We start from the raw sequence: 25,481 nt of genomic DNA on the forward strand, positions 1-25,481 counted from the left end.
GAAAATTTCTCGATAATGTAAAAATTTAATTATTTTGATATCATTTCATGATTTTACATAAGGCATATCATCTAAATATTATGCTTTCTATTTCCCAAATCTTTTATTTGGAAAATACGTTTAACTTTGAATAAAAGAGCGCGCTCTTTTAATTAATTTGAGATCGAATAATTTAAAATAATTCATCTTAAATAACATAAATCACTCGTATGAAAGTGATTAGGAAACCTTTACAATCGTTTTACCCATATGCTCTCCCTTCAACATTTTCACGAAGGCCTGAAAAGTATTGTCGAATCCGTGAACCAGACACTCCTTGTACTTCAAGCGACCCTGGCGCAGCCAAGCTAGGGTTTGATTTATGCCCTCGCACCAGCGATGCTCCCAGCTGGACACGAAGAAGCCCTGCATCCTGAGCTGACGCCTCGACACGATGTCCTGGACCGTCGGGCATTTGGGCAACAGCTCGTAACGCCAGATGTTGCCGTGGTTGTAGCACGAGGTGCTCCCGCACACGGCGATCCTGCCGAACTCCTTCATGTGGCCCAGGATGCAGCTGGAAATTTCGCCGCCTACCTGCGAACGATCACCGTCACGACAATTACACAAATCGGTACATATCGGACGATCGGAAAATCGGTTCGCGATCGACTCACGTTATCGAAGTAGCAGTCGAAGCCGTCGGGGGCGGCATCCCGGAGCGCCGCAGCCAAGTCCTGGCAGCTCTTGTAATTGACGGCCCGATCGAAGCCCAAGTCGTCGAGCAGCCAACGACATTTCTCGTCGCTTCCCGCGACTCCGACGACCTTGAGACCGTAAATCTTGGCCATCTGACCGACGTGCGAGCCCACGGCCCCGGCGGCGCTGCTCACCACCAGAGTCTCGCCAGCTTTGGGCTCCAGCGCCTTGAGCACGAAGTAGGCCGCGTTGCCCGGCAAGCCCAGCATGCCCAGAGCCAGCGAGCTCGGAAGATCCGGCCCCAGCTCCGGCAATCGGTAAGTCTTGTGCTTCATCATGGCGTAGCCGAGGTCCTGGGACGGGTCGAAGACGCTGAGGTCGCGCCAGCCGAGGCAAGCCACCATCCTGTCCCCGACCTTCCAGTCCGGATTCTTCGACTCGAGGACCAGGGCCACCTGCAGGCCGATCATCGTCGTGCCTATTGCCATTTGCGAGCCGATCGGATGCTGGTACGGGTCGACCGAGATGTACTCCGCTTTAGCTAATACGTCTTAGGGCACACGATTCCGAATAATTACAATACTTGCCGATTACATCGACATTTGTTGAATTTTCTCTCACCTCCATATCGTAGATCCTCTAGTGGTTCTTCAATTATAGACACATCCGATTCCTGAGGCAAGCCGAAGAAAGGCTTATTAATGACCCATTTTCTTGCTATCATTGTACTTCGTTCGGCACCAACATCTAATTATCGGCTCAAATTTAGAATTACAATACTGATTACCTATACCTCTAAACTATGAATACTTCCATAGATAAATGCGTACTTCTTAGTATATTGTAAACTACAAAATATTTTCCTGTATCGATATCATTGGCATTAGCTGATTCAAATTAAGACCGTGTTTACCGATTTTGATATCAATAATAATGAAAATTTGCCGAATTTTTAATGACTTAATAAATCGATTCAACACTTCGGTTCTTGAAAAAGTGATTTTTATGATAAAAATTTCATTAACTTGAGATTAATATTAAAATCATAAACAATTCGGTCATGCTTTTTAGAGGAGATTGATTAGGAATTTATATTATTTTATTAACTATAAGTTCGAGAAAGAAATTGAAATGAGATAATTTTAAAATAAATTTATTTAATAAAAATTCATAATTGTAATAAAATACAAAACTTTAAACTTTAACAATAGCTTTTCCAGTGTTTTCGCCCTTGAGCATACCAACGAACGCATTGAACATGTTTTCAAATCCGTTGGTGTAAGTCTCCTTGTATTTGAGTTTACCCTCTTTGAGCCACTTCAAATTTTTCTCGATTCCCTCCTGCCACCTGTTCAACCAGCGTAAAACGATGAAACCCTCCATCTTCAGCTGGTGGAAAACCATAGCTGGTTGAATGATCGTTGCTTTCGGAACGTCTCCTTGGCCCAGGACCAAGTTATCATTGTACGAAGCGATGCTTCCGCAAACGGAAATCCTGCCCATGTCCTTCATCTGGTGAATGACTATGCTGGACAGTTCTCCACCGACCTGTGCGAGCGATGTAAAATATTTGGCATTTATATTTTTAGATGATTTTTTCTTTTGTACGATCGGTAAATCTCAGCCACTTACGTTGTCAAAGTAACAGTCAACTCCGTTGGGTGCTGCTTTTCTCAGAGCATCTGCGACATTTTCGGTTTTGTAATTGATAGCGTGGTTGAATCGAAGCTCGTTAACGAGCCATTTGCATTTCTCGTCGGTTCCAGCGATGCCGATCACCTTGAGACCGAGAATTTTGCCGATTTGACCGACGTGCGATCCCACGGCTCCGGCAGCTCCGCTGACGACCAGGATCTCGCCGGCTTGGGGCTTGCAAATTTCCAACAATCCAAAGTAAGCCGTGTTCCTGCAGTCAAATTTCATCGAAACCATCAACACGTACGCTCGAAGATTTTAATCAAAAATGTGAACAAAAAATTAATTATGCCGTACCCTGGCATTCCCAACATGCCCAGTGCGAGCGAAGCCGGCAAATCACCGAAGTCGGGCAGCAAATACGGCTTGATCTTGAGCAGCTGCTCGGTGGCCGGTGCCTCGGGATTGACCACTGTGTGACTGACCCAGCCGAAATTGCCCACGACCCTTTTGCCGACCGGCCAAGCTGCATTTTTCGATTCGACGATTTTGCCGACCTGAGAGCCAATCATGGTCGTGCCAGGCGGTAGATTTGCGCTGTAGGGTCGCATGTAAGGATCCACCGAGAGGTACTCAGCCTCGATCAATATTTCTAAGACAGCGATGCGATTTGTTTGTTTTTAGCAATACATTTTCATAAAATGTTAGTTTAAATTTCAATAATAAATTACTGTATGATAAATATTTGCTTCCATTTGACATTAAATTTATCGTTATATATTTTTGTTTTCTATCATTTTATTCAATAAAATCCATTCAATAATTGTTACTCGGAAATTTTTAATAAAGCGTAAATTATCAGCTATTTTACTGCGTACGTGTAATTTGTACACGCCCGAAGTAAATGAAAAAAGGGAGCGAGAGTGACGTACCTCCATCATTGACGGGTGGAAGTTCCATGTCTTGCAAAGACACATCTTCGGCTTTCGGCTCGCCAACGAAATTTTTCACCAAAACAAACTTTTTTCCCACAACCATTTTTAACGTCGATGTGCTCTTTCTCGCAGTTCAAACCGTATACTGAACCTAAAAAAATATTTGCAGTATAATGCTTACGCTATGATTGTTCGCGCCGCGAGTATCGATTATCGCCGAAGCGGCTCGAACACGGCTAAATGCCACTGATAATCGGCTCGAATTATTTAAAAACAAATCTTACGCCAAGTGGATTTTTATTAACGCTCTCTCGTGTTTGTCACGGCCAGTTTAGCGAGATACTAAACACTTGTTGCGCGAGTATCTTGTCACACAACACCACTCCTGTTTCGTCGGATATTCTTCCGAGCGATGCCGCTAGATTGCGTAAAGCTTGTTCAGATGAATGAGGATTACTATTATCTTACGTTGCTCCTGCGAAACCCAAAATTGCTACGATGTAGAATGCAAAAGTGGCGGTAGTTTGAACCATTTAAACGACCTACTTTCACTACCATTTGATGATCATCAAATCGAGGTTCTTGATGTTATCGTTCTGGTATCAACCGTAAAAAATAATATTCCTTATTTAGAAAAAATTAGACCCTCAACGAAATTTATTATGAACTCTAGATCGTTTTAGGAATGAGAAAGATTACTATGCAATCGACCCTTTGTAAAACCATTTACTGACAAATATGTTTCATAAAATTCAGCCTTTTTTCATAATCATAAAATATTCAAGAAATACTAATACTCCTTTGACGAAAAACTTTGTTATTGAACTCGTCCTCTTATATATAATTGCTCCGAGTCAAATATTTGAATACTAATATCATAAAGGCTGCACACTATTGTATGAAAAATAGCATTCAAATATCGAATATTAAATTATAGATTACAGCTCAATAAATTGTGATGGAAGAAAAAATTATATAAATAGTTTTTTTGGAAACATATAAAACACTAGAAAGTCAAAAAAGCAGTTTTAAAATCAAATACATTTAAAAAAATTCGACTCATCTATTAAAAAACGTTATATTCTTCCTTTTTAACACTTTTTTATCATTCTATTCAAAATATTGTATTCTATCTACTGTTCTTGTAGTAGTTTTAACTTAATAGATAAAATTATTATGGGTAACAATAACAGTTCACACACTTATTATTTTGTAAATCAGGTTTATTGTATGCTTCTTCCAAATAACTTTAATTATTTACAAAATAAATTATGATTTATTAGCTACAGCCTTGGGCTTGGGCAGACCTTCCCTGAAACCATTCCTATGGAAAAAATTAATAAACAGATTAATTATTGAATTACATGAACATCACAATAAGAAAAGAAGAATAATTTAAAATATCAGTTATACATACTTGAACTTCCTGCGAACAATCTTAAGATGACGCATGCGACCAGTTCCAGTGGTCTTCCTCCTCTTAGCCTTGATGCTCCAGTTGTCTGTAAATAGGTAATAGTTGAGTATTTTAAGTTGACTTTTTTAACCGGTATGTGTACATTTTTAAGAGTAATGGATTTATTGCTTTCAAAATACTATGTTTAAAAATATTTAAAAAAAGTTATTTCTCTATGACATAGTAGTCTGTAAAACTTTGAACGATCTTCATAATTGGAATTATTTGTGCAACAGGTAGTTTAGATAATAGGATCATATTAGAATAATAATACTTACAGGAACGCATCTTCTTGCTTGGGTACCCGCATTGGGCACATTGCGATTTCTGAATGTGGTAAGAGCTGCGACCACACCGTCTGCAGAGGGTGTGTGTCTTATTGCGGCGCTTTCCAAAACTGGAAGTACCTTTAGTCTATAAAAAGAAGTTAATAAAATGTTAGTTGATGTTCAATAAAATTAATGTGTAATATACAAATGACAAAACGAATTTAAACCAAGTGTACTTCAGCTCATTACTAATGAATATTTATATCGTGGTTATAACAAACAATAATAATGATAATTCAGAGTAAGTTACAGTACAAAATGAATGCTTTAACAAATTTTGGAAAATTCTTAAAATATTTAAATCATCAGTTCACTGAACAGCAAAAATTGCTAAAGCAACAAATACAAATCGCACACATGTTGGCACTGAAAAATTAACCTCCTTAATATGAAGTTTTACGTGAAAACGATAAGTTTCAACAATTAAAAATCTATTAATAAGGGTGAATTCTTGTTTCACGATATACAGTAATCAAGTTTCAGTAAGTATTTCATTTTGCACTGTGGTGATTTTTATAATTTCTTTAGATTAGTTTTTGTAAAATAAAGTTACACGCTACCATTTTGACTTTCTGAGGGGTTACACTGAAAAGATGTAGTCGGCCCTCGTGCCGACGCGGCTGGCGCACAAAGTGTAGAGTAGCTCCATCTTTCTTATCGAACTGTATTTGCTACTTTTACCGTTTTCATAATGAGTAAGAGGAGGCGATTCAAATAGGTTGTTACCTAAGTATATAAATAAAGACCAAAAAACTATCTAGAAAAAAAAAATAAATTGAAATCTTCATTTTAAAATGCACTTTGATTAGCACCGATAAATCGAGATAGCGTTGAATGTTAGATATCAATTAATACTTTTTCGTGTTCATGGTGTTTAATTAAAATTTTTATTTCTAGATGAGTGTAAATTTAGTTTTCATAATTTAAAATTTTCTCGATATATTTCTGTACAAAATTAATTACTAATAATATATAATTGTGAACATTTGAAAATTGTATCATTGATTCGAGGTAAATATGATTCACATAATTTCCACTAGACTTTGAGTATTTTTTGAAAAAGCATCAAAATTTTGATACCCAAAATAGAAAATTTTCTAATTGTATATATGTAAAGTAAAAAATCTATTATGATCGTACTAGTTTTGATATTTAATGTGGCTGCATAAAATCACTGTAATGGTTAAGTCAAAAGTAAGTTATTTTTTATAGAAATTAAAGATATTTTTGTTTTATAAATATATGTAAGAGATAAAAAATGGAAATAATAAAACCAATATCTGAGTCAAACACATACATTATTAATTACAAAATTATGAAACTATTATGATACAATTCATAAAAATGATCAGCTGTTATAAATATTATAAATATATACAGAATAAAATATTTTCAAAGTTTTTGGAAATATTTTTGACAAGTGATCAATTTATTCAATTTCCATTAGTCCATCAGTGTCAGTAAGGACCTCTTGATTATGATCACCTGAGGAAACTGTAAAATTAGCACCAACGATACAGTTTTTCAGCACGGTATCATCTTCAATTATTGCTCCATTGCAAATGATAGAATTCTCTATAACACATCTGCAAAAAATTTAGAATAATTAGTCATTTTTTAATAATAATATTTATTAACTTATAACTTACTTTTCATTAACAACAACATCATTCATTAGAACACTTTTTTGTATTCTTGTTTTTGGCTTAACAACTACATTATAACTGAAGTAACTGTTTTTGAGGGACGTTTTTTCACTAATTTGTGCATTGTCATCAATACGACAGTTTTGCAATTGTGTGCATTTCACAACAGCTTTTGACGAAATACTTGAATTTTCTACATTGCCTTCTTTTTTCAATTCAAAAATGTCAGTAGCCTAAAATATGAATAATAATATTAAATTATAGTTTTGTCACTAAATAATAATAGAATTGATTTAATACACTTACTATAGCATTTGATAAACTGTAAGTTTGTACAGTATTAGCTCTAATACAAGTTTTACCCTTTATTATGTGTGCATAACATCGAATAATATCATCATGGTATGCATTATCTAATGAATTTTTGTGGTCGTTGTATGATGACCAGTCTCTAACACATTTTTCAAAATCAGTTTTCTTTTCATTTTTAGGTTTACAAGCATACTTGAATACATTATTTTCAGGGTTTTCCATATTTTTTTCCTCTTCTTGTTGGGGATTACTCATTTGTTTTCTAACAATGTATGGCAATAGTTCACCTTTCAAAGTACTAAAACTCCTAGAAAGAAAGCATTTGAATTTAAATTGAATATTCAATCATTTCATCACATAATTATGAACTTACTTGTTTTGAACTAAAAATTTTAATACCCATTTACTAATCATGTAAACATGAGTGTCTACCAAGTGAGAGTGAATCACAAAAGTTGGATGTTTCTCTGTCAATGCACCATTCATACAAATATACTCTTCAAAATCTGAAGCTGATGCCAAAAACAAAAGACGACTAGTTTCACCAACTCCTATCAAATCAGTTTCTGGTTTTTGTTTACTTTTTGGACCTGGTCGAATAAAATCATCAGGTATTTTTGGTTGTTCAGCATATAAACCTGTAATACTTGCATCATGTGATCTATAAAGATTAAGAGTTTCTGATATATCAATATCAGTTATCAAATCTGTAGGCACAATTAACAAATCTTTATGTATCTTTTCATGTATAATTCTAAGAGAATCAGCTGTGCCTATGTCTTCTGAATCTTCCACGCCAACCACATCGCACTGAATTTTCAAATTAAGTTTTTCAATTGCTGAAATGACATCAGTTTTGACAGTTTCTGATACAACTACAATAGCATCGTTAAAACCTGATCTTTCCAAAAAATGGAGTGGATAATAGATCATTGGTAAATTAGCTATAGGTAAAAGGCATTTTGGTTTCCCAGCTGTAAGTTCTGTCATACGGCTTCCTTTACCACCAGCTAAGACGACAGCTTGAAAATCAGAATGACCCATTTTTTTGATCTTCCTGTAATAAAATTTTAATCAAATATTACAAATAAAATTTACTAACTACTAAGTATTTTCGTTGCACAATTTTTAACATTCCGAAAAAATTACGTACGTGAGCTATCAGTAAAACTTGTAAAATAATTATAAACAAATAAAATTTAAACAACTTCACAAATTATTTAATACATAATTTTTATTAAAAAATGTCAATATGTCATTATGAATCTTAACCTATTATAAAAAAGTAAATTACGTGGAGTTCCACCGTTCACAGAGAAAAGAGCTCATTCGAAGATGTCAATGACCGTCACAATCTCACGGGATAAAAATTAGCTTTTATGAAATCTCATTTCTAAATTGATTTTCTATTGCCTAGAAGTTTAATTAGAAAAGGATCATAATCTCACGGACATTTGAAATAAAATTAGCTGTAGTAGCGAAATGTAAATCTTTATAATTTAATAATAAATTTTAATGGTACGCAACATTTCGTCGATTTGAATGAATTCGTTCCTTTTTTAATGTAGAAAAGGTTTTCTTTATTTATAAAAGTTCAGTCATAAATATTATTCTTTATAAATCACACTTACATTTTTTCTTCTTCGGAGTTTTCGTACCAGCATAAGTCAAACATTTTAAAATTTCTTGAATACTCGCGACACAACACAAGAATATTGGGTGAAATTGATGAATTGGTCGCAAGATTCTTGAAAATAGAATTGATTATTTACTTGGTAAATCTTTATGAATAATTCTTGAATTAATTTTGCAAAGATGTTTTTTGCCAATTGCAGGTATCTAATCTCGGTCTCTCGGCTCGATTAGATCGTATTTGTGCGATTTTCGTGTATTTTATGACACGACCCTTTAAAAGTAATCGATACCATCGAGGCACTATTGCCTCACACGAACGACACACGGAGGGACAATACAGCGAAAATAAGAAATCGTTGAATTTTTCGAATTTTCTTATTGCCTAGCAGTTAGATGAGTTCGTTGGGTCTTGTATTCTGCAAAAATTCACCCCCACCATTACATTGGTATTTGGCGCTGTTGATCGCGAAAGTCGGATGACGTACATACACATACAAACTGCGAATTCGTGTTCGAGCTGTGTAAATGTGTAAGTATATAAACGCGAGCAGTGATTATACTTCGCTTGACTGTATATGCTGCAGTCAAAGTGCAGTCACCCACGCTTCGCCGCATTGCATGTTGTAAGACATATATAACGAATCGCGCCGAAGCCGAGGTAAAGCGTTAGTGGCATTTTCGCTAAAATATAGGAAGTGTGCAGGGAAAAAATCAGTGCGATGAGTTGTGAACTCGCGTTTGTCAGCTAGCCTACGGTGGAGAGGCGAGATTTTGTGCTGTTGTTAGTTCTAGAAAGTGCTGTAGGTGCTATAGTTCTGACTCGATGTGAACTAATGAAGGCCTCTCACAGATACAGGCGATGACCAGAGATAAAATGAGACTGCGGTGACGGCTGATGCAGCAGCCGGCATATCTGTCATCGGCCAGCAGCAACACCACCGGCTATGGCCATAGCGAGCTGGGTCATGTGGGGTGGTCGAAGTTTACGTTCAAATCGTCCTTTACGACGTAAATATCTGATTTGATTTTTCTCCCCTCATTATGGTCTTATTTGCTTCTCGTGATGATTGATTTTTTTTCTACTATTTACAGGAGCCAGACAAGACACCGAGGATTACTGCTTTGAGTTGGATTTAACGAAAGGTTAGTAACCGACAATAACTTCGATTGATTTAACAGTGCTATTTTAACTAGCTGTACCGAAATAATATTCTATGCTTCTTTTCATGATGTGAACTATTTTATAACAATACCTTTTTGTCGTTGGTGTCATAACTTGCCTACTCATTGATTTTAATGCATTGATAATCAAAGAATACGAAATTTCACTTGCGAGGTCGATGCAAGTTATTTCGTACGATGCGCATACCTTTTTTACATATATAATGTGTATTGTTTTTCGTCAAATCTTATGTGCCGTTAAATTAAAATACATAGACCTGAGTGTAAAAAATAAGTATTTGTTAAAAAAATTGCTGACAAGTGTTGAGTAGTCTTCTGCTTCATTGTATTCATGTAAAGTTATTATTCCCAACTATCATTTAGCCTGCAAGTGCAATTATTCAGTGAAAACTTTCAAATTAAATCGGACTTTAAACAATGCATGCCATTGAAAATGCGATCTCATACAATGCGTTTTATTCTGCCACGGTCTTCTAGTGCGACGAGATTGAGCTGAAAATGTATTCAAATATTTTTCAATATAGTTCATCAATGTGATTTTACTTTTCAAAATTTCTCTTTTTCACATATTTTTTTAACTTAAAAATTATTTGATCAATAACTAATTAATGTATTTTTTTGTATGTTAAAGGATTTAAAGAAAATTTGACCGAATGTCTGTTTAATGTATGCCAAGTAGATGGAGTATCTAGCTCCAAAAAATTGGCATCTCTTAATGCAATAGTCAAGCTCATAAATGAAAGTAATACTTTTGAATATGGCTTCAGTAAAGATGAATTATTTTGCTGGTAAGAAATCAAATAATAAATAACTCCTTTCTAATTCATTGATCAATAATTTTTTATTGTTTGTATAGTTTACGAGTGGGGCTGGTTCACAAAGCGACGCAAGTCAGAGCTGCTACATTAAGAGCTGTAAGATATTTCCTTCAAAAAGAACAAGATGTCATTGTACTAAACAGGCTGCAATATCCTTATTTTATTGCACGTAGTGTAGATGTAAATATACGAAATGAAGTAGAACGTTTACAAGCTTTAAGACTTGTGAGAAAAATTCTATTACTAGCTCCTAAACAATTTAGTTTTGCTCTAGCAAGATCAATAATATGCATCACAAGCGGAGGTTAACATTCAATTAATACTTGAAAGGTGTATATTAAATCATAATAATCACTAAAATTATTGTTCCCATGCAGGAATGGAAGAAAAAGATCGAGCCTCTAGAGTATTCTTAGCTATAGTTTGCGAGCTAGGTGTATTAAATCCTTACGTATTTATTAATTGTGGTGGAGTAAGCGCGCTGGCTCGTGCAAGTACAACTGGTTTGAGTCCAGCTATTAGTGAAGCTTCTATAGGAGTACTTTTGCGGTTACTTGGTGATCCAGAAACGCGAAGTGATATATCATTGTTATGCCTTGCGGCACCATATTGCGAGCTTGAATCAATCGGGCTTGATAGCACCAAAGAGGACTGGGACCAAAGGTTTGCTGCCAGCAAGTACGCCCTATTGAGTGTTCTCAGATCATATTCTGGTCTTTTACATTTTTGCCACCCACATGAAAACTCAGGGCTCAAAGCCATTGCAGATATTTTATACGTTGAACAATTGCAGGTAAAACACATTACTGTTTCAAAATTTTTTGGTAAATAGTGAACTATAATGAAAAATGTTTTATTTTCAAGGTGAGAGGTGCTGTTTTAGAGCTCCTATATGAACTGTTAGGCTTACCTTTACCTGAATGGACAGATGAACCAGATGTTGCATTAGCAGCTATCGACCCAAACAGAGTTAGAAGCTCTTGGAAATTGTCTGAAAATTTTGTAGCTGCAGAAGGTCGAACTATTTTGCCATCACTTATGTCACACTGCCCAAATATTACAGAAATACATCAAGCTTTATTAATTAATATACTGCTTGAATGTGGAATACATAAAGCTCTTGCTAAAACTATCATTTCATCTGATACATTTATATCAGTCAGAGCAGCAGTTCTTTTAGGTGCTATATTACATTTAGCTCATTCACTACTACCATCAGAGGTGAGTTGATTAAGAATTCGTTCTTTTAAAATGATTGTTATTTTTATTTGGAGTCTGCTACTGAAAATGGTATATTATTTTTTTAGCTTTGCGATCTTACACCCCCGCTGCCAATTCTCCTCGAGCAAGCAAGTTTAGGATGTCATCAAGCTCTTGCAGCCGTTGCAATTCTCAGTCGCATGCACTCGATGATGAGACGAAGACCGACGCCAGCAAGTCTTTTTATGGACAGACTATTGCAAGGTGGAAATTGGCTAAGACTATCGTCGTCGCGAGTTTTGCGGCGTCAAACCACTGTACGTACATGGCTAAAACGCGATTCTTTATTGGACAAACTGTTGCGAGAATCGCAAGTTCTAAGTGCAAAGGATGCACATTCTTGGGACTGGTTTACTATTAGATCAATCATCAGATCTAGAGATGACACTTTTAGAACCCTGCAAGACACTGAACATCGTACTTTTATCAAAAGGCTTATTAAGTAAGTTAACTTAATGAATGATTATTCGATTTATGACATATTGAAAAAAGCAAAAGATGTAGATAATTATAAAGTCGCTCATTTAAATTTACAAAAAAAGTGCTGTAAATGATTAAATTAAAAGATCCGTTATTTCTTTTTTTTTTAGGTTCTTTAAACCAACTTCAAATCAGTTCAGTCGAATTGATTTGGCTACTTGCGCTCGCATGGCGCGCGATGCTACACTCGCAGGTTGTGATCTAATTAATTTTTTGCTCGAATCTCAAGAGCCTGACGCCACGCGGTTTCTGCACGAATTGCTCATTGATATTGCTGAGCAGATTATGGCCATTCGCATAGCTGAAACCGCTCACGATGCCCTTCTTTCACCCCGACTTGTCACGACGACCTGTTGTCAAAAGTACTTCTTGTTCCTTGGACAATTGAGTCACTCGCCACATGGGACTCTGGTTCTACGCAATTTCAATTTTCTCGATAAACTTTTGGATCTTGCGATAGCAACAAAACATGACTGTTACGTTAAGCTTGTCGTTTCGAGTTTAGATTACAGTCGAGAAGGTCCAAATCGCAGAGTGTTTTCAAAGATTATTCAAGACGCGACATTAGAAAGCACCAGGATGTATGCGACTCAGTTCCTTAGGATTCTTTTTAGAACGAGAGTAAACGACGTGAGGTTTTGGGCATTCGGTTTGCTGTTGCAGCGGCTTAATGATGAAAGTAGAATGGTAGCACTTACTGCACTTGAAGCGCTTCACGAAGCCTGCGAAGAGCCCGAGTTTATCGAGGTCATGATGCGAAAATCTGAGGTAAATTATTAATTTTCAAGTTTAAATATTTTCAAAGATTCTAAAATATATTTATTTATATTTTCTACTCAAAAGTGCAAGTTAATAATTTTTATCTTAATTGAATTAAGTTCAATTCTAACTTAGAACATATTTTTCGATTATTACTCATATTGATTCGAAAGTATACTTTTGTAACCATTCAACAGGTTGTCAGTACATGGCTTCAATTCCAAATTCTAGCTTATGCCATTTAAACATTATATATTACATTAGTAAATTATGTATAATAGTAAACGTAAAATTTTCTGTCGATTTTTAGGATAAATATTTAAATAATTGGGATGAATGGCTAAATCATTTGGGAGATCGTGGACATCTCCTCAAAATCCGTCTTTATTCCTTGCGATCGGCTTTCTCCACTATGCCAGCAGTCTCGGAAGAGCTCGAGCGTTGGATTCGACCCGGCGGTCAAGCTGAACGTTACGCAGGTCTTATCGAGTGTGAGATTCACGATTCCTTAACTCGACGGCAACGTGATGAAAATGGCTGCTACTTGCGACGAATGAGTGGCACTCCTCACTCTCCAAAAGATGTATACATTCCACCGCATCTTATCGGGCAACTGGTTCAACACGATTTAGGTTTGCAACTTTTACTCAGGCGTAACATATTGCAGAGATTTTCGAGGGTAGTTCAGAGATTTAGAATTGAATCTGGAGGAAGTCAAGGCAAAGATAATTATGGATTTAGAGACGACGGGAAAGAAGATAGGAGAAGCGATATCGAGGGTAGTAATCGTTTAGAAACTATAATAGACTCAGAGGGTGAGAATACAACTCTAGAAGTAAAGGGTACACCACAAAAAAATGATCATATTTTTGAAATGAGACGAAAACTGAGTCAAGACGATTCCATCAGAACTACTCCAGAAAAAAGTTCAAGAAATGATAACGATCGGGAGGAATACATGCATGGATTGGATGGTTAGCATAATTTATTTTAAATTACATAAAAACATCTATTTCAAGAACTTAAGGAACTTTTATTCATGAAATAATATTTTTTGTTTTATGCAGCTCGGATTCTGAAAGTCAAATCAGCTCTTTGGGCATTAGGACATGCAGGCACTTCTAATTTAGGCGTTGAACAACTCATATCATTGAATATCATTGAATTGATGACGACAATGGCTGAATCTTGTCCTCATTATTCAGTACGTGCGACTGCCATGTATGCATTGAGTTTGATAAGTACAACTCGTGCTGGTGCAGAAATTTTAGCTGCTCATGGTTGGCCTTGTGTTCGTCATAGTCGAGCCGAACATTGGCCAGTTGTACAACCCATCTCTGGTAGTTTTACGCTTAATAGGTCACCCAGTCCTGTGCCAATGCAAAGAAATCAACGAAGTTTAAGTGATAGCAAATCCGAATTGCCTGAATCCGTTGCTGCCTTGAGAAGACAAAGGAATCGATCTGAAAGTGCAGCAGCCGACCTGGAACCCCCAAAAAGGTATCCACTGCCAAATAGAGCTGAAACACCGAGTCCACTATCCAGTGTGCAAAAGCTCAGTCAACAGGACGCGGAGGGTTACGCGAAACTGAAAAGCTTGCAAAAACACCGTAGGCCAAGCTTTTCACACAGTAGTCTTGAGGTAATGACAGTGCTGAGCATATAATTAATCAAAATTTTAAAGATAATTAATTGAAGAATTTTTTTATAGCAAATATCAGATGGAAGATTATCGTTACAAAGTCTATCGGAGTGTGATTCAAATCGTAGTTTATTAACCGATCCAACTTTTGAGTTATCAGCTTCACCTAAGCATGCAACGACTAAGCAGCGTAAAGTCTCAACAACTCAAGAAGAAGGCGACGACACTCGGCCACGATACAGGGGCATAAGTTTACCTATAAAACTCAGCGTAATATTCCCCGAAGCTACGCCAACCGATGTTATGCTTGAAAAAATCAACAGAGTAAGGCCTAGCCAAGAACTTCGAGCAGCTCAAGTGAGTAAAATCAAAAAAATGTTACTACATTTTTCCATGAAGGTTTTCTTAATTTTGTGATTCAATTGTAGAGTGCCAGTACGAGTGATTCGTCAATATTACAAGATGAATTATTTCGGACTCCAACTCGGACCTTGCGCGATGATGCTAAACAAAATGATAGTGGTTCTGATTATGTGTCAACTAATCCGATGATTTTAGAAGAATTTGCTAAAGCCAACGATGGTGACAATGAAGGTGCAGCCGTGCCGGAAGCAAGCACGAATAACAGTAACTTTGATTCGAACAACAGACTTGCCGTGCCTAATAGTCGTCAACAAAATAACAGCATTAGTGATATTGACGAAGAGTCGTGCAGTGAGTATGAACAACCGAGTGACCATTCCAGGCTCTGCTTGGTATGCTTCCGAGAAAGAAGCGCATCCGGTGATATATGCACAGTTGAGCATGATTTTCGGCGGACTATCGATAAAAATCGGCGGGATGTTTTGAAACATGCTCAGCGTTTGTCCAATCCAGTATACTATAGGCAGAGCAGACAATATCTACTTCGATTGAGACAGCAGTATCCCGAAGTCTTCCAGGTCAGAACAGTTTCGATTTCTTATTTGGTTATTTGATAAAAATATATTTATGGCTTTTTGTCATTTCAGGATGCATGTGTTTACTCGGAAGTTGCTGCTCGTTTGGCAAATAATACATATAGATTACAGGCGAGAAGATTTCTCCAAGAGTTATTTTTGGATTCCTCTTTCCCATTGGTAAGTTAAAATGATTAGTTATGATTACAACCAACTGCAATAATTAATTCTTAATATTAAATCTTTAGCTTTACGAAGAACCGCTAACTATACTTAAATCAGTTGTGGATGCATCTGAACAGAACCAGGCATCTGGTGTTAAAAAGTCACCTGCATCTTCGGAAGACAGTTTGCCGCATCATTTGGTAGTCGAAGCAACTGTCGAGACTAAAGTGAATGGAAAAACGATAGGCAAATTAGATGAAAAAAATGTTGAATCTTTAGCAGATATGCCATTAGAATTACTTCAAGCAGATGTAATGCGCCTTGACGAAGGCGATGCTTGTGGCATAGACGAAAAAAATTCGAATAGCGATTCGTCAGATTCTACAGAAGGGAAATTCACCTACAACAAGACTCAACTTCGAACAACGGACGAAATGATAATATCGGAAATCCTCAAACCTGAGGAACGACTGAAATCCAAGGCTACCGATAAGATACCCAAATCAGGGGGGATCAAGACTGCATTTAGCCTTGAATAAAATATTTTAAATCAGCTGTATATTTCTTAAACCTATATCAATTATTTGGTTGTAAAAATGAAATTTTGTACATATTTTGTAAGTTAAATAAATTAGGAAAATAAATTTATTAATTATAATTTCAATTAAATTCAATTTACATAATTTTCAATGCACTTGAATTTTCACCCTCGAATATATGGCAGTCACTCAATGATTAGAGATACTGGTATTCTGTATAGCATACCTTTGATCAGTTTATTGGCAAATACTTATAACTAATAATAAGACGTTTGTATAATTTCAACTTGTTCAAAATTAATCACGAATAAATTATGAAGGGTAAAATTTGAAGAAAAAATTGAATTAGTGGACAATTATGGTAAGCTGCACTCGTATTACTATCATTTGGCTCGACGGCCAACGACGTAAAAAACGACGCGCAAGCGCTCGCGAACCGAGTCGAGTATTATTACCTGTATAGAAATTGCTGGCAAACGGACAGCAGCGGCTATTTAACTCGGTGTCATTAGTGCAGATCGTCAGTCCGTTGCAGCTTATTGAGCTCGGAGTACGGGGGAGAAAAGAGAGGAGCAGCTACTCGCCCGAAGAGCGGCAAAAGCTTTCGACCGATCCGAATCTGCGCGCGAGAAACGATCCACGAGAGACGCGCCGCTTCATGAATCGAATATCGCACCGAGAAACTCGACTGTAGAACCTGCGGCTTTGGTTCGTTATTCCAAGGGCTTGGCTGAGGTAGTGCCGGAAAACCAAGGGCACCCTCGAGACCAGGTACTGGCTTGAGCTCCTTCACTCGCCAATAAAAGGGCGCGAGAGCCGACGAGGTGATGATTGTGCAATTGCCGATAACTCTACGCCCACGCAAACGCCAGAGGATTAAGAATTTTATAAATCTCAGTCAAGGAGGATAAATCCTTAACAGTTAATTTCGTTATAATTACAAATTTTAACGAAAGTAATAAAATTTTGCATTTCTTCGTCGTGCGGAGCTACTTGAAAAGTCTCCGACGATATTTTCCGAGATCGAAATCGGAAGAGAAAAGGAGCTAAGTAAATAAAGGGATAAGAAAAGAAGTCAAAAGGTATCGGGAGATAATCGAATTTACGAAAGCTGAAGGAATGGGTGTAAAGAGTAAAATATTCGGTGAGTTTCCTTTGTACCGAATTGTCTATTTTGAATGCCGTATGCTTATTTCGACGATTTTCATAAGCATGTATGTTTGTTAGTCTTTCATTGCCAAAAAACTAAAACAACGCATATACCTCAAATACGTCACGAATTAGATTATTTTTGAGCTCAATTCATGAATGTGAAAAATAATCATTGTGTTTCGTTTCTTTCGGTGTTTATTTTATATTAAGAAACAAAAAAATGGGAATCCATTTTTTAAAGTTATATTTTATTTTACGGGTGGAATTTTAGATTTTGACTGACAATGTGTATACTGTTTAAATCTCAAGCTTCGAAAATCATAATAATTATAAAAACTAACTAAAGTGGATTTCTTGTATCGAAATCGAGACGTAAATCTAATATTTTGAAAAATACTTCTGTTGCGAAAAAGTAAAGTTTTTTAGGCTCGTATTATCCTTTCAGAGGTCAGTATCCTTCACAAATGTTTGTTCAAATCTTTTCTACTTTTGTATCGAAGGTTGTGCATTACTAACTAATGCTTATCTCCCTTATCTTCGGTATCAAGATTCAGTAAATATTTTTTTAGTATACTCAAACACATAAACATGTAAATATAAATATAAATATTATTCACTCAACACATTCTCGTAAGTTCTTGGCCTTTTTTCTTAGATAACAGAAAATGGTTGAAACTTAGTCTTTCAATTGAAATTATTATTGTTATCATTTGATATTATTAATTATTTTTAATAATAAAATTAATTGAGTTTTTTTAGGTAAATATCTTCTCATTACCAATACGTTGAGTTGCGGTGTGATGATGGCTGCCGGGGATATTTTTCAACAACGTAGCAATTTTTTGAAGAAGCACATGGCCAATCAAATCGATCAACAACCGGTCAACGACCAAACTACAGCTATATCAGTGATGAATTGCTCAAATCAAAAAAGTAATAACGACCCCGAGAGGCTCGAATTACTAGTCAGAGTAGTGGATAAAAATGAAGTCGATAGCAAGACATCCAACAACTTCGATTTCGTTCGTTGCCGCAATATGACAGCCGTTGGATTACTACAAGGACCTTTTCATCATTACTTTTATGCATTTCTCGAAAAGACGCTACCTGGCAAGAGTACAGTATCGATTTTCAAAAAGACTCTCGTCGATCAAACCATTGCAAGCCCCACGTGCTTGGGAATATTCTTTTTCGGACTAGGGCTTATGGAGCAAAAAAATTTGAACGATATCAATGGAGAAGTAAAACTTAAACTGTTGGATACTTGGAAGGTGAGTTGCTAATTTACATTTGATAATATCGATTAACGAATTCACCATAGAATGCGACGAGAAATTTCAACGATTTTATAATCAAAATGGTTCATCAAATGCATCATTGTATAATAAGAGATTATTATCACGTCATATCGGAAGTGAACAAACTTTTACCTTATATCGTTGCGCTTGCGTTATCACGATTGAAATACTCACATTACCCTGCTAAATAAAAATAACAACAGATCGAATTAAATAATTTTCTTTATTTGCATTGTAACATGAATTACGTTCTTGAGCTAAATTTAATCGTCAAAATTGTGTACCAATGCGACAGGTTGATTGCATGTTCTGGCCACCGACGCAGTTCATAAACTTTCTTTTCGTTCCCATCCAGTATCGAGTGATTTACATCAACCTTATGACTATGATCTACGACATATTCTTATCTTACATGAAATACGTAAGTATTGTACCTTTTTAACCCCTCACAATTTCTATTCCAAACATCAATTTATATTCAAATATTTTTTAGGATGCTCATTCTTGAAGTAAAACGACGATTATAGGTAATTCCAATCGGAGTTATCCAAAGGTGATGGAAAAGGATTTATACTAAAAATATGGGATAATAATAACAGTTAAACAAAAAAATCTAAATAAAATTATTTACAGATGATATTAACAAAAACAATAAAGTTGATTACGATAATCTTTTTAAAATATATAAAGGACAATTAAATCATTGTATTTCAGCTTTTTATTATACTTATGAATGACATTTTTCGTTTAAAAAAAGAATTACAGATATGCAGTTTATTAATAATCATGCGTTGTTTGCGCATCGAGGGAATAAACAAAAAAATAAGACTATGCGACCGTAATCGCGCCATATATTTGTTTAAAAAAACTCTCAACTGTTGAATGGCATAGAGAAGCACGTGAAAATATCGGCACGAGATATCCGACGCATTGTACCCGCATGTATAAGGATGATGAGCTGCGATAGCAGTCGATTGTTTAACTATCGGCGTCGAGTACTTGTAAATTTTTCCTATACATTAAAAGTTCCTATCAATCTGCGTGCGTCGGACGCCAGAGCGCAAACACGCATCTGCGCCAGTAAAAATGGTATAAACAATATAAAGATCGGATCTTTTATCACTGATTATGAAAGTCGTTGAGATATATCGCACGTGTTATAATTATGCTATAATATTGGTAGATGTATCGCGGCTTCTATCATTGCGCTACTGCAGCTGCTGATTTTGCCGAAAGAGCACCGATTTCCGACGAAAAATTGTGCCGGAAAATTGTGTCTTGCTTATCTTCCGCTTGAAGTAGGTGGCGTGGACCAATCGATATCCAAACCTGGATGACTGCTTTTATTCGTCGCGTTGTGTCTCATTTCTTCTCTTATGAAGTCCAGATAGTACGAAACATTGACCCACACGTCGGGTTCAACTCCACTTGCGCACTCCTCTGCCGAGGTAGAAGTAATGCCTAGCAATACTTTTTTACGGATGTCCACCAGAGGACCGCCGCTATCTCCCTGAAACACATCGAATGATTCATAAATTAATCTGTTCGACGAGATGAGAAAAATGACGAATGACATCGTTTGATGCAACTTACGTAACAGACTCCGTAACCCTTGGTGAATTTTGTGCAGATATTGTTGAAGTACGTGCGGTTCTTGAAGGAACTTTCACAATCAACCGTTTTAGCGTAAAAATATTTCAATTTACCATCGTAATAACTTGCGCTCTGTCCGAAGCCAGAAGTAATAACGAACATGCCGTCTTTGACTTTGGATGGTTTGCTCGGCACCGCTATCGCTTGTACATTTTTAGAGAATTTGACCGATTCGTTGAGCTATACAAATGATTTTTGTAATAACAAAGTTTATTTGATAGACTGGATAATTAATTTAATTACTCACATGAATCATTGCGATGTCATTTCGCACTAATTCTGGTTCTGGTCTCATAATCAAAAAGAAATCCTTATGATGCGACATACGTTTGATGCCGTATTGCTTTCCAGTTCCAACTTTAATGGAGCCCACCTCGATGGTATAATAATTTTTTGTGGTATTACGGTATTCCTCCGACAAATAATTCATGACACAATGGGCGGCAGTGAGCACGTGTCTCGGTGAAATTAATACTCCTCCACATACTGATACTCCGTAGGTATTGAAAGACACCTGATAAGGAAATTCGCCAATCTTTGCTACCTCTCCCTTATTAATTATCCGAAGTTTCACGGAATCATCGGAATCATCGGAGCATACTTGAGAAAGAAGAAGATGTAAATTACTTATACGAACTTGAAACATGAGTTGGAAAACGAAATTGAAATATTCTTACCTGCAACTACGAAGACGAAATACAATAGTGCGATAGCGGTCTTCATAATGGACGAATTTTTAATTAAACTTGTGATCTGAAAGTATCATCGGAAATTGATAGGTTAATTTCCTGATATTGAATAAACTGCAGTAATGACTAAATATAACACTTGAAAAGTTATTCAGATTATCGAAACAAAATAATATTATAAAAATAAATAATAATGCAGCTGAACGAACTGATCAAAGGGATGTGTACTACTATTCTTTCGTTGCGTGAGCAATGTATTTAAATACTGTGGACGAGACTTATTGTGATCGTAATCGGGACGAGTAATTTTGATAAAATTAACCGGCTGATAACAATTTGCGGCTGGGGATAAAAAGATTAAAAATGTTTATGACTCTACTTATTTACGGCCATGGAGCGTGAACCCTTCAAAATTTGCTCGACTGGTACTCTCACAGGTAAGCCTATCGAGAGGCCACTTTTTATCAACCAATCGCAGGACGTCTAACTTCATCTCTATATTAAAATCGTGATATTACTTTATTGAAAAACTTGGGTGATATATATCGAACACAGCTGATACATCGCTAGATGACTTTTTATCAAATTTCGATGATTAGTATTAGCAATCGAATGTACATTGCGAAAAAAGATTGGCTCCGAGTATCATCAGCGCGTGAAAATCTGATATACTAATTAATATGATAATTCATTTATAGAAATGATTCAGTGCCCCTAAAATTATCAGCATAGTGTTTGTGTATTATAGATAAGCGATAAGTATGTGAATATTAAAAATTATACAAAAATATATTGTTACTTTTGCCAATTTAAACGAGGAAGTGAATGTGTGTACGTGAGGTAAATAAATGAATTTTCGAAGATGTAATCGATTATGCCTTTTTTCAGAAAAAACTAATGCGTACATTTCTCAAAAATGCTATACACCATAACGTACGTAATGCGCACTGACATACGTTCTGAAACTTTTCATTATATCATTTGCTTTCGATGGCTAACGTATTCACGACCGTAATATGAATATCAAAGTTCGTGCGAATCGATAATTTAAAACGGCTATGTAAAATGAAAAAAATAAAAATCATGGTTAAATTTAAAACAAATAATTACGAATTTCGTCGTGTTAATTGATTGTGAAAAATATTCGAAATTATAGAAAATGAAACTGTTACTTTTAACCAGTGAAATAATGAGACGTTATTTGCTGTTGCTATTACTCGTCGAGTTAATATCCTCGATGGCGATACCAAGGCCCTCAGCTTACAACGCAGAAGAAATTATTGCACATTCAACGAGGTACATTGATTCCATAAACCCAAGTCCATTGGATTCCCGAGTGAAAGAAGTAGAGATGCATACATTGCTCACTGTGAAATTCTCAGCGATGAATAATTATTCGACTAAAGCCGACGATGCTCGATCGTTAATGCGCTTGAAAACGCTGGAAAATATTGAGAAATTGCCAAATATGACAACAATTGCTAATCTTCTTTATGAGAGTGTATTGAGGAAGTTGGAAAATCTCGATAAAAATAAGAATAACAATGGGATCAATGTACCGGATTTGAATAGTATTGTACAAGTGATAAAGTGCATGATTTATGATGAAAATTCACCGACGTTAAATAAACTTTTTAAGTTATTGGAAAGTGACGTAAAAAATTTGCGATTACAAATGGAATCATTAAAATCAAAAACTACTTTTCACAACCTTGATCTACACGCGAAAATGAGTATGTTAATATAAAATGCACAGTACAAATACTATTTTATCGATTTGAAACTGAAAAAATTTGCGGTTTTAATGTATGTTGAATAAAAACGTAAAATTGCATTGACTTTAAAACTTGCATTGCAGGTACACAAGAGAACAACTTAAATCGACAAAAAAGATCGAAAAATGATGTTCTTGCGAATGTACTTCAGAGTAAACTGTCAATGTCAACTCCAGGAAAAAATGCAGACAACAAAAATAACAGGAGTTTCGAAACAAGTAATTCCATAGGAAATAAATCGAAGAAAAATAAAATTTCTTCCAATCTCACAGAAGTTTTAATCAATGCAGGATTTGATCAATCCACTATAAAATCTTATTTGGCTAAACAGGTTGTTATTTAATGAAGAAATTTTTGTTTATTTGTTTAAATAATGATCTGACAACTGCATTTCAGGTGAAGTTGAATTCTAAAAAGAAAAATAAGTCAATACAACGAAAGAAAAGCTCTGACAATCATATGGATGATGACGAAGATGATTATGAAGACGATAATAGTGGTGCTATTCAAAAACAAACTTTCGACGATGTTTTTCCAAACATAGATTACGTTGATGTATGGTAAAAAATCTACTTTGTGTTTTTAACTATAGAGAAAAAGAGCTATTTTTTATTTAATCGCAGAACGATGAAGGGTCTTTGGGATCAATAGAAGATCTGTTACCTTTATTTCTTCCACTTCTCGAAGAAATATTTGAAAATGTTAGTGCATTAGTTAGTTATTCTCTTTTCTTACACTCGATATTTTATTTGGCATTTTCTCAATTTTGTAGCCTGATACTCTTGTGGATTTAGCCGATATATTGCTGGATAGTGCCGGTCTTTTTGCAGACATCGGACAAGTGAGTTTATGATCGATTTCACCAAAATTTTGATGGATAATTTCATCTGTGTTTATATTTATATTTACAATTGTTTGTTAATTTTGTTTTAGGATCTACTTGTCGCTTTCACACCAGATTCACTCAAAGTTACAATACCGATTATACTTAATTTATTAGTAGTAAGTTATTTGTCGCTTTATTCAAGTGAGTTACGTAATCGTGCACTAACGATCATAAAAATGAATTCTGATTTAGGGTAAGGATGGCATGGGTAGCGACGTAGGAGCTGTTTTGGGTCCTTTGATTCAACTTATAGGCCCCTTGATTGGTCCACTGTATGGGCCACTGTTTGGCTCGTTGTCTTCTACTTATAGTGGAGTAAGTATTGTAAAAAAAAAATCTTTATAAGCCGGTGATTTTTGAGTCACTATCATGAACGATTCGTTTCAGCCACAAGCATTACCCATCGCAAATGTTCTTGCATCTTACTTTGGATATTTCAGTGATGTAACGTAAATTATTGTTATTAAAATTTTTGTTGATAATTATTCAGGTGAAACTTTTCAATATAATAATATGACCTTCAGGAAAGATACGGCGGAGATTTGGTATCAACATTAACGACGTCTCTCATCAAAATCATTACTAAAGTAGGGGCTATCATTACAGTGGCTCTATAATTTTAACTTGTAATTTTTTAATGTTAACATTAATATAGGAATTATTTGGGCCAAAATCGAACTTGGACATCGAAGGCTTCGTGATGCAAGCAGTAAAAGGTACATTGAGTGGGTTGAGCAGTGGATTGAGTGGTGGGTCCAGTGATGGTACGAGCCAAAATCATTATGCGTATGGGCCACCGGCTCCAAGCCAGAAAAAACCGCCCAATGTCAATATTTTTCGTCCACAAGCAAGACCGATCAATACGAAGATGCCAAGTCGTCAATTTAATCAGCATTAGCTACTTCATGATGTACCTAAAAATATTCATTAAAATTTCAATATTTATGATACCTATTTACAAGTATTCCTTCACGTGAGATTCCTTTTTGACAATTTACTTTTCTGAAAAATATTAACTATGTTTTAAATAATTGCCAAGTTTAAGACTGTTTCGTGTGACGAGTTTACGCGATATCAAAACAGAACATTAGAAATATTATCAAAACAATACCGATCAACATTCAGTTGCAAACAAATGTAACTCGTTTATTATCAAACTTGAGTAATTAATGTTTTTAATGGTAAGGTTTAAATGATAAAAATATGATTTTTATGATAAAACTCAGAATCTCGCTATCCCTTGCATGTTAATTTCAATTTTTTAAATAAATTTATTCGATAAATGTTGTTGAAATCGGGAGAGCATATTTATAATATTTGAAACTATCCTAAGAATTTGAAGAAAAGCATATTATTTTATCTTATTCGTCGATGATCGGTTCTCACTGCCTGCGAAATCGGTTGAGATTGTTTTTCCATAGATGAATAGATTTAAAATAACCAACGGTCATTCGAATCGCGTGTTGCAATCCGATCTCAGGATTGGACTCGTTCTCTCCGATCGCCAATACCCAGAATAGGTCGCAGGCTTTAGGGCAGAAAAATGAGAGATGTGCGAATTTTTATTATTGTAGACACGACTTAATTAAAGTTATGAAAGAGCGACGAATATGGCAATT

General features: G+C 35.7%; 8 protein-coding genes across 15 annotated transcripts; 3 read left to right on the plus strand and 5 right to left on the minus strand.

Annotated features, from left to right (window-relative positions):
• Positions 1-5: 5 nt before the first annotated feature.
• Positions 6-1,505, minus strand: LOC106652550 (prostaglandin reductase 1-like). The gene is made up of 3 exons (XM_014371560.2): positions 1,300-1,505; positions 657-1,228; positions 6-576 (listed from the first exon to the last, which is right to left on the minus strand). Exons 1-3 carry the CDS (start codon positions 1,400-1,402, stop codon positions 220-222), a joined length of 1,032 nt encoding a protein of 343 aa, XP_014227046.1. The 5' UTR covers positions 1,403-1,505; the 3' UTR covers positions 6-219.
• Positions 1,506-1,815: 310 nt separating this feature from the next.
• On the minus strand, positions 1,816-3,620 carry LOC106652513 (prostaglandin reductase 1-like). Of its 2 annotated transcripts, XM_014371511.1 has the most exons (5): positions 3,533-3,620; positions 3,246-3,399; positions 2,671-2,965; positions 2,311-2,584; positions 1,816-2,226 (listed from the first exon to the last, which is right to left on the minus strand). In XM_014371511.1, exons 2-5 carry the CDS (start codon positions 3,349-3,351, stop codon positions 1,873-1,875), a joined length of 1,029 nt encoding a protein of 342 aa, XP_014226997.1. In that variant the 5' UTR covers positions 3,352-3,399; positions 3,533-3,620; the 3' UTR covers positions 1,816-1,872. The 2 variants fall into 2 exon arrangements, with proteins under 2 accessions (XP_014226997.1, XP_014226998.1); XM_014371512.1 differs by lacking the exon at positions 3,533-3,620 and having other exon boundaries at positions 3,246-3,526.
• Positions 3,621-4,453: 833 nt separating this feature from the next.
• LOC106652546 (60S ribosomal protein L37) lies at positions 4,454-5,682 on the minus strand. The gene is made up of 4 exons (XM_014371555.2): positions 5,594-5,682; positions 4,983-5,118; positions 4,666-4,750; positions 4,454-4,572 (listed from the first exon to the last, which is right to left on the minus strand). Exons 1-4 carry the CDS (start codon positions 5,594-5,596, stop codon positions 4,518-4,520), a joined length of 279 nt encoding a protein of 92 aa, XP_014227041.1. The 5' UTR covers positions 5,597-5,682; the 3' UTR covers positions 4,454-4,517.
• A 717-nt stretch (positions 5,683-6,399) lies between these two features.
• Positions 6,400-8,958, minus strand: LOC106652518 (translation initiation factor eIF-2B subunit gamma). 2 transcript variants are annotated; one of them, XM_014371518.2, is made up of 5 exons: positions 8,623-8,958; positions 7,365-8,048; positions 6,986-7,298; positions 6,683-6,912; positions 6,400-6,619 (listed from the first exon to the last, which is right to left on the minus strand). In XM_014371518.2, the coding sequence occupies exons 1-5, from the start codon at positions 8,664-8,666 to the stop codon at positions 6,463-6,465; spliced, it is 1,428 nt and encodes a 475-aa protein (XP_014227004.1). In that variant the 5' UTR covers positions 8,667-8,958; the 3' UTR covers positions 6,400-6,462. The 2 variants fall into 2 exon arrangements, with proteins under 2 accessions (XP_014227004.1, XP_014227005.1); XM_014371519.2 differs by lacking the exon at positions 8,623-8,958 and adding an exon at positions 8,145-8,290.
• A 143-nt stretch (positions 8,959-9,101) lies between these two features.
• On the plus strand, positions 9,102-16,463 carry LOC106652471 (rapamycin-insensitive companion of mTOR). Its single transcript, XM_014371450.2, has 14 exons — positions 9,102-9,634; positions 9,719-9,769; positions 10,440-10,596; positions 10,665-10,930; positions 11,004-11,419; positions 11,491-11,847; positions 11,934-12,328; positions 12,477-13,134; positions 13,436-14,099; positions 14,193-14,767; positions 14,837-15,124; positions 15,196-15,708; positions 15,778-15,885; positions 15,954-16,463. Exons 1-14 carry the CDS (start codon positions 9,571-9,573, stop codon positions 16,407-16,409), a joined length of 4,968 nt encoding a protein of 1,655 aa, XP_014226936.1. The 5' UTR covers positions 9,102-9,570; the 3' UTR covers positions 16,410-16,463.
• Positions 16,464-16,934: 471 nt separating this feature from the next.
• On the plus strand, positions 16,935-19,567 carry LOC106652630 (mpv17-like protein 2). The gene is made up of 4 exons (XM_014371697.2): positions 16,935-17,553; positions 18,321-18,832; positions 19,155-19,280; positions 19,353-19,567. The coding sequence occupies exons 1-4, from the start codon at positions 17,529-17,531 to the stop codon at positions 19,365-19,367; spliced, it is 678 nt and encodes a 225-aa protein (XP_014227183.1). The 5' UTR covers positions 16,935-17,528; the 3' UTR covers positions 19,368-19,567.
• A 93-nt stretch (positions 19,568-19,660) lies between these two features.
• LOC106652629 (chymotrypsin-1-like) lies at positions 19,661-23,716 on the minus strand. The gene is made up of 5 exons (XM_014371696.2): positions 23,640-23,716; positions 21,190-21,265; positions 20,760-21,112; positions 20,453-20,692; positions 19,661-20,369 (listed from the first exon to the last, which is right to left on the minus strand). The coding sequence occupies exons 2-5, from the start codon at positions 21,233-21,235 to the stop codon at positions 20,142-20,144; spliced, it is 867 nt and encodes a 288-aa protein (XP_014227182.1). The 5' UTR covers positions 21,236-21,265; positions 23,640-23,716; the 3' UTR covers positions 19,661-20,141.
• Positions 21,558-24,816, plus strand: LOC106652628 (protein ecdysoneless homolog). 6 transcript variants are annotated; one of them, XM_023459671.1, is made up of 10 exons: positions 21,558-21,638; positions 23,060-23,307; positions 23,373-23,531; positions 23,600-23,677; positions 23,749-23,817; positions 23,910-23,978; positions 24,055-24,177; positions 24,250-24,306; positions 24,387-24,449; positions 24,518-24,816. In XM_023459671.1, the coding sequence occupies exons 1-10, from the start codon at positions 21,593-21,595 to the stop codon at positions 24,758-24,760; spliced, it is 1,155 nt and encodes a 384-aa protein (XP_023315439.1). In that variant the 5' UTR covers positions 21,558-21,592; the 3' UTR covers positions 24,761-24,816. The 6 variants fall into 6 exon arrangements, 5 of the variants coding, with proteins under 5 accessions (XP_023315439.1, XP_014227180.1, XP_023315438.1 ...); XM_014371694.2 differs by lacking the exon at positions 21,558-21,638 and adding an exon at positions 22,336-22,934; XM_023459670.1 differs by lacking the exon at positions 21,558-21,638 and adding an exon at positions 22,336-22,934 and having other exon boundaries at positions 24,250-24,311; positions 24,518-24,602.
• Positions 24,817-25,481: the final 665 nt, after the last annotated feature.

Source organism: Trichogramma pretiosum, unplaced genomic scaffold (assembly GCF_000599845.2).
Source record: "Trichogramma pretiosum strain Unisexual culture from Peru unplaced genomic scaffold, Tpre_2.0 scaffold32, whole genome shotgun sequence".
Lineage (NCBI taxonomy): Eukaryota > Metazoa > Arthropoda > Insecta > Hymenoptera > Trichogrammatidae > Trichogramma > Trichogramma pretiosum.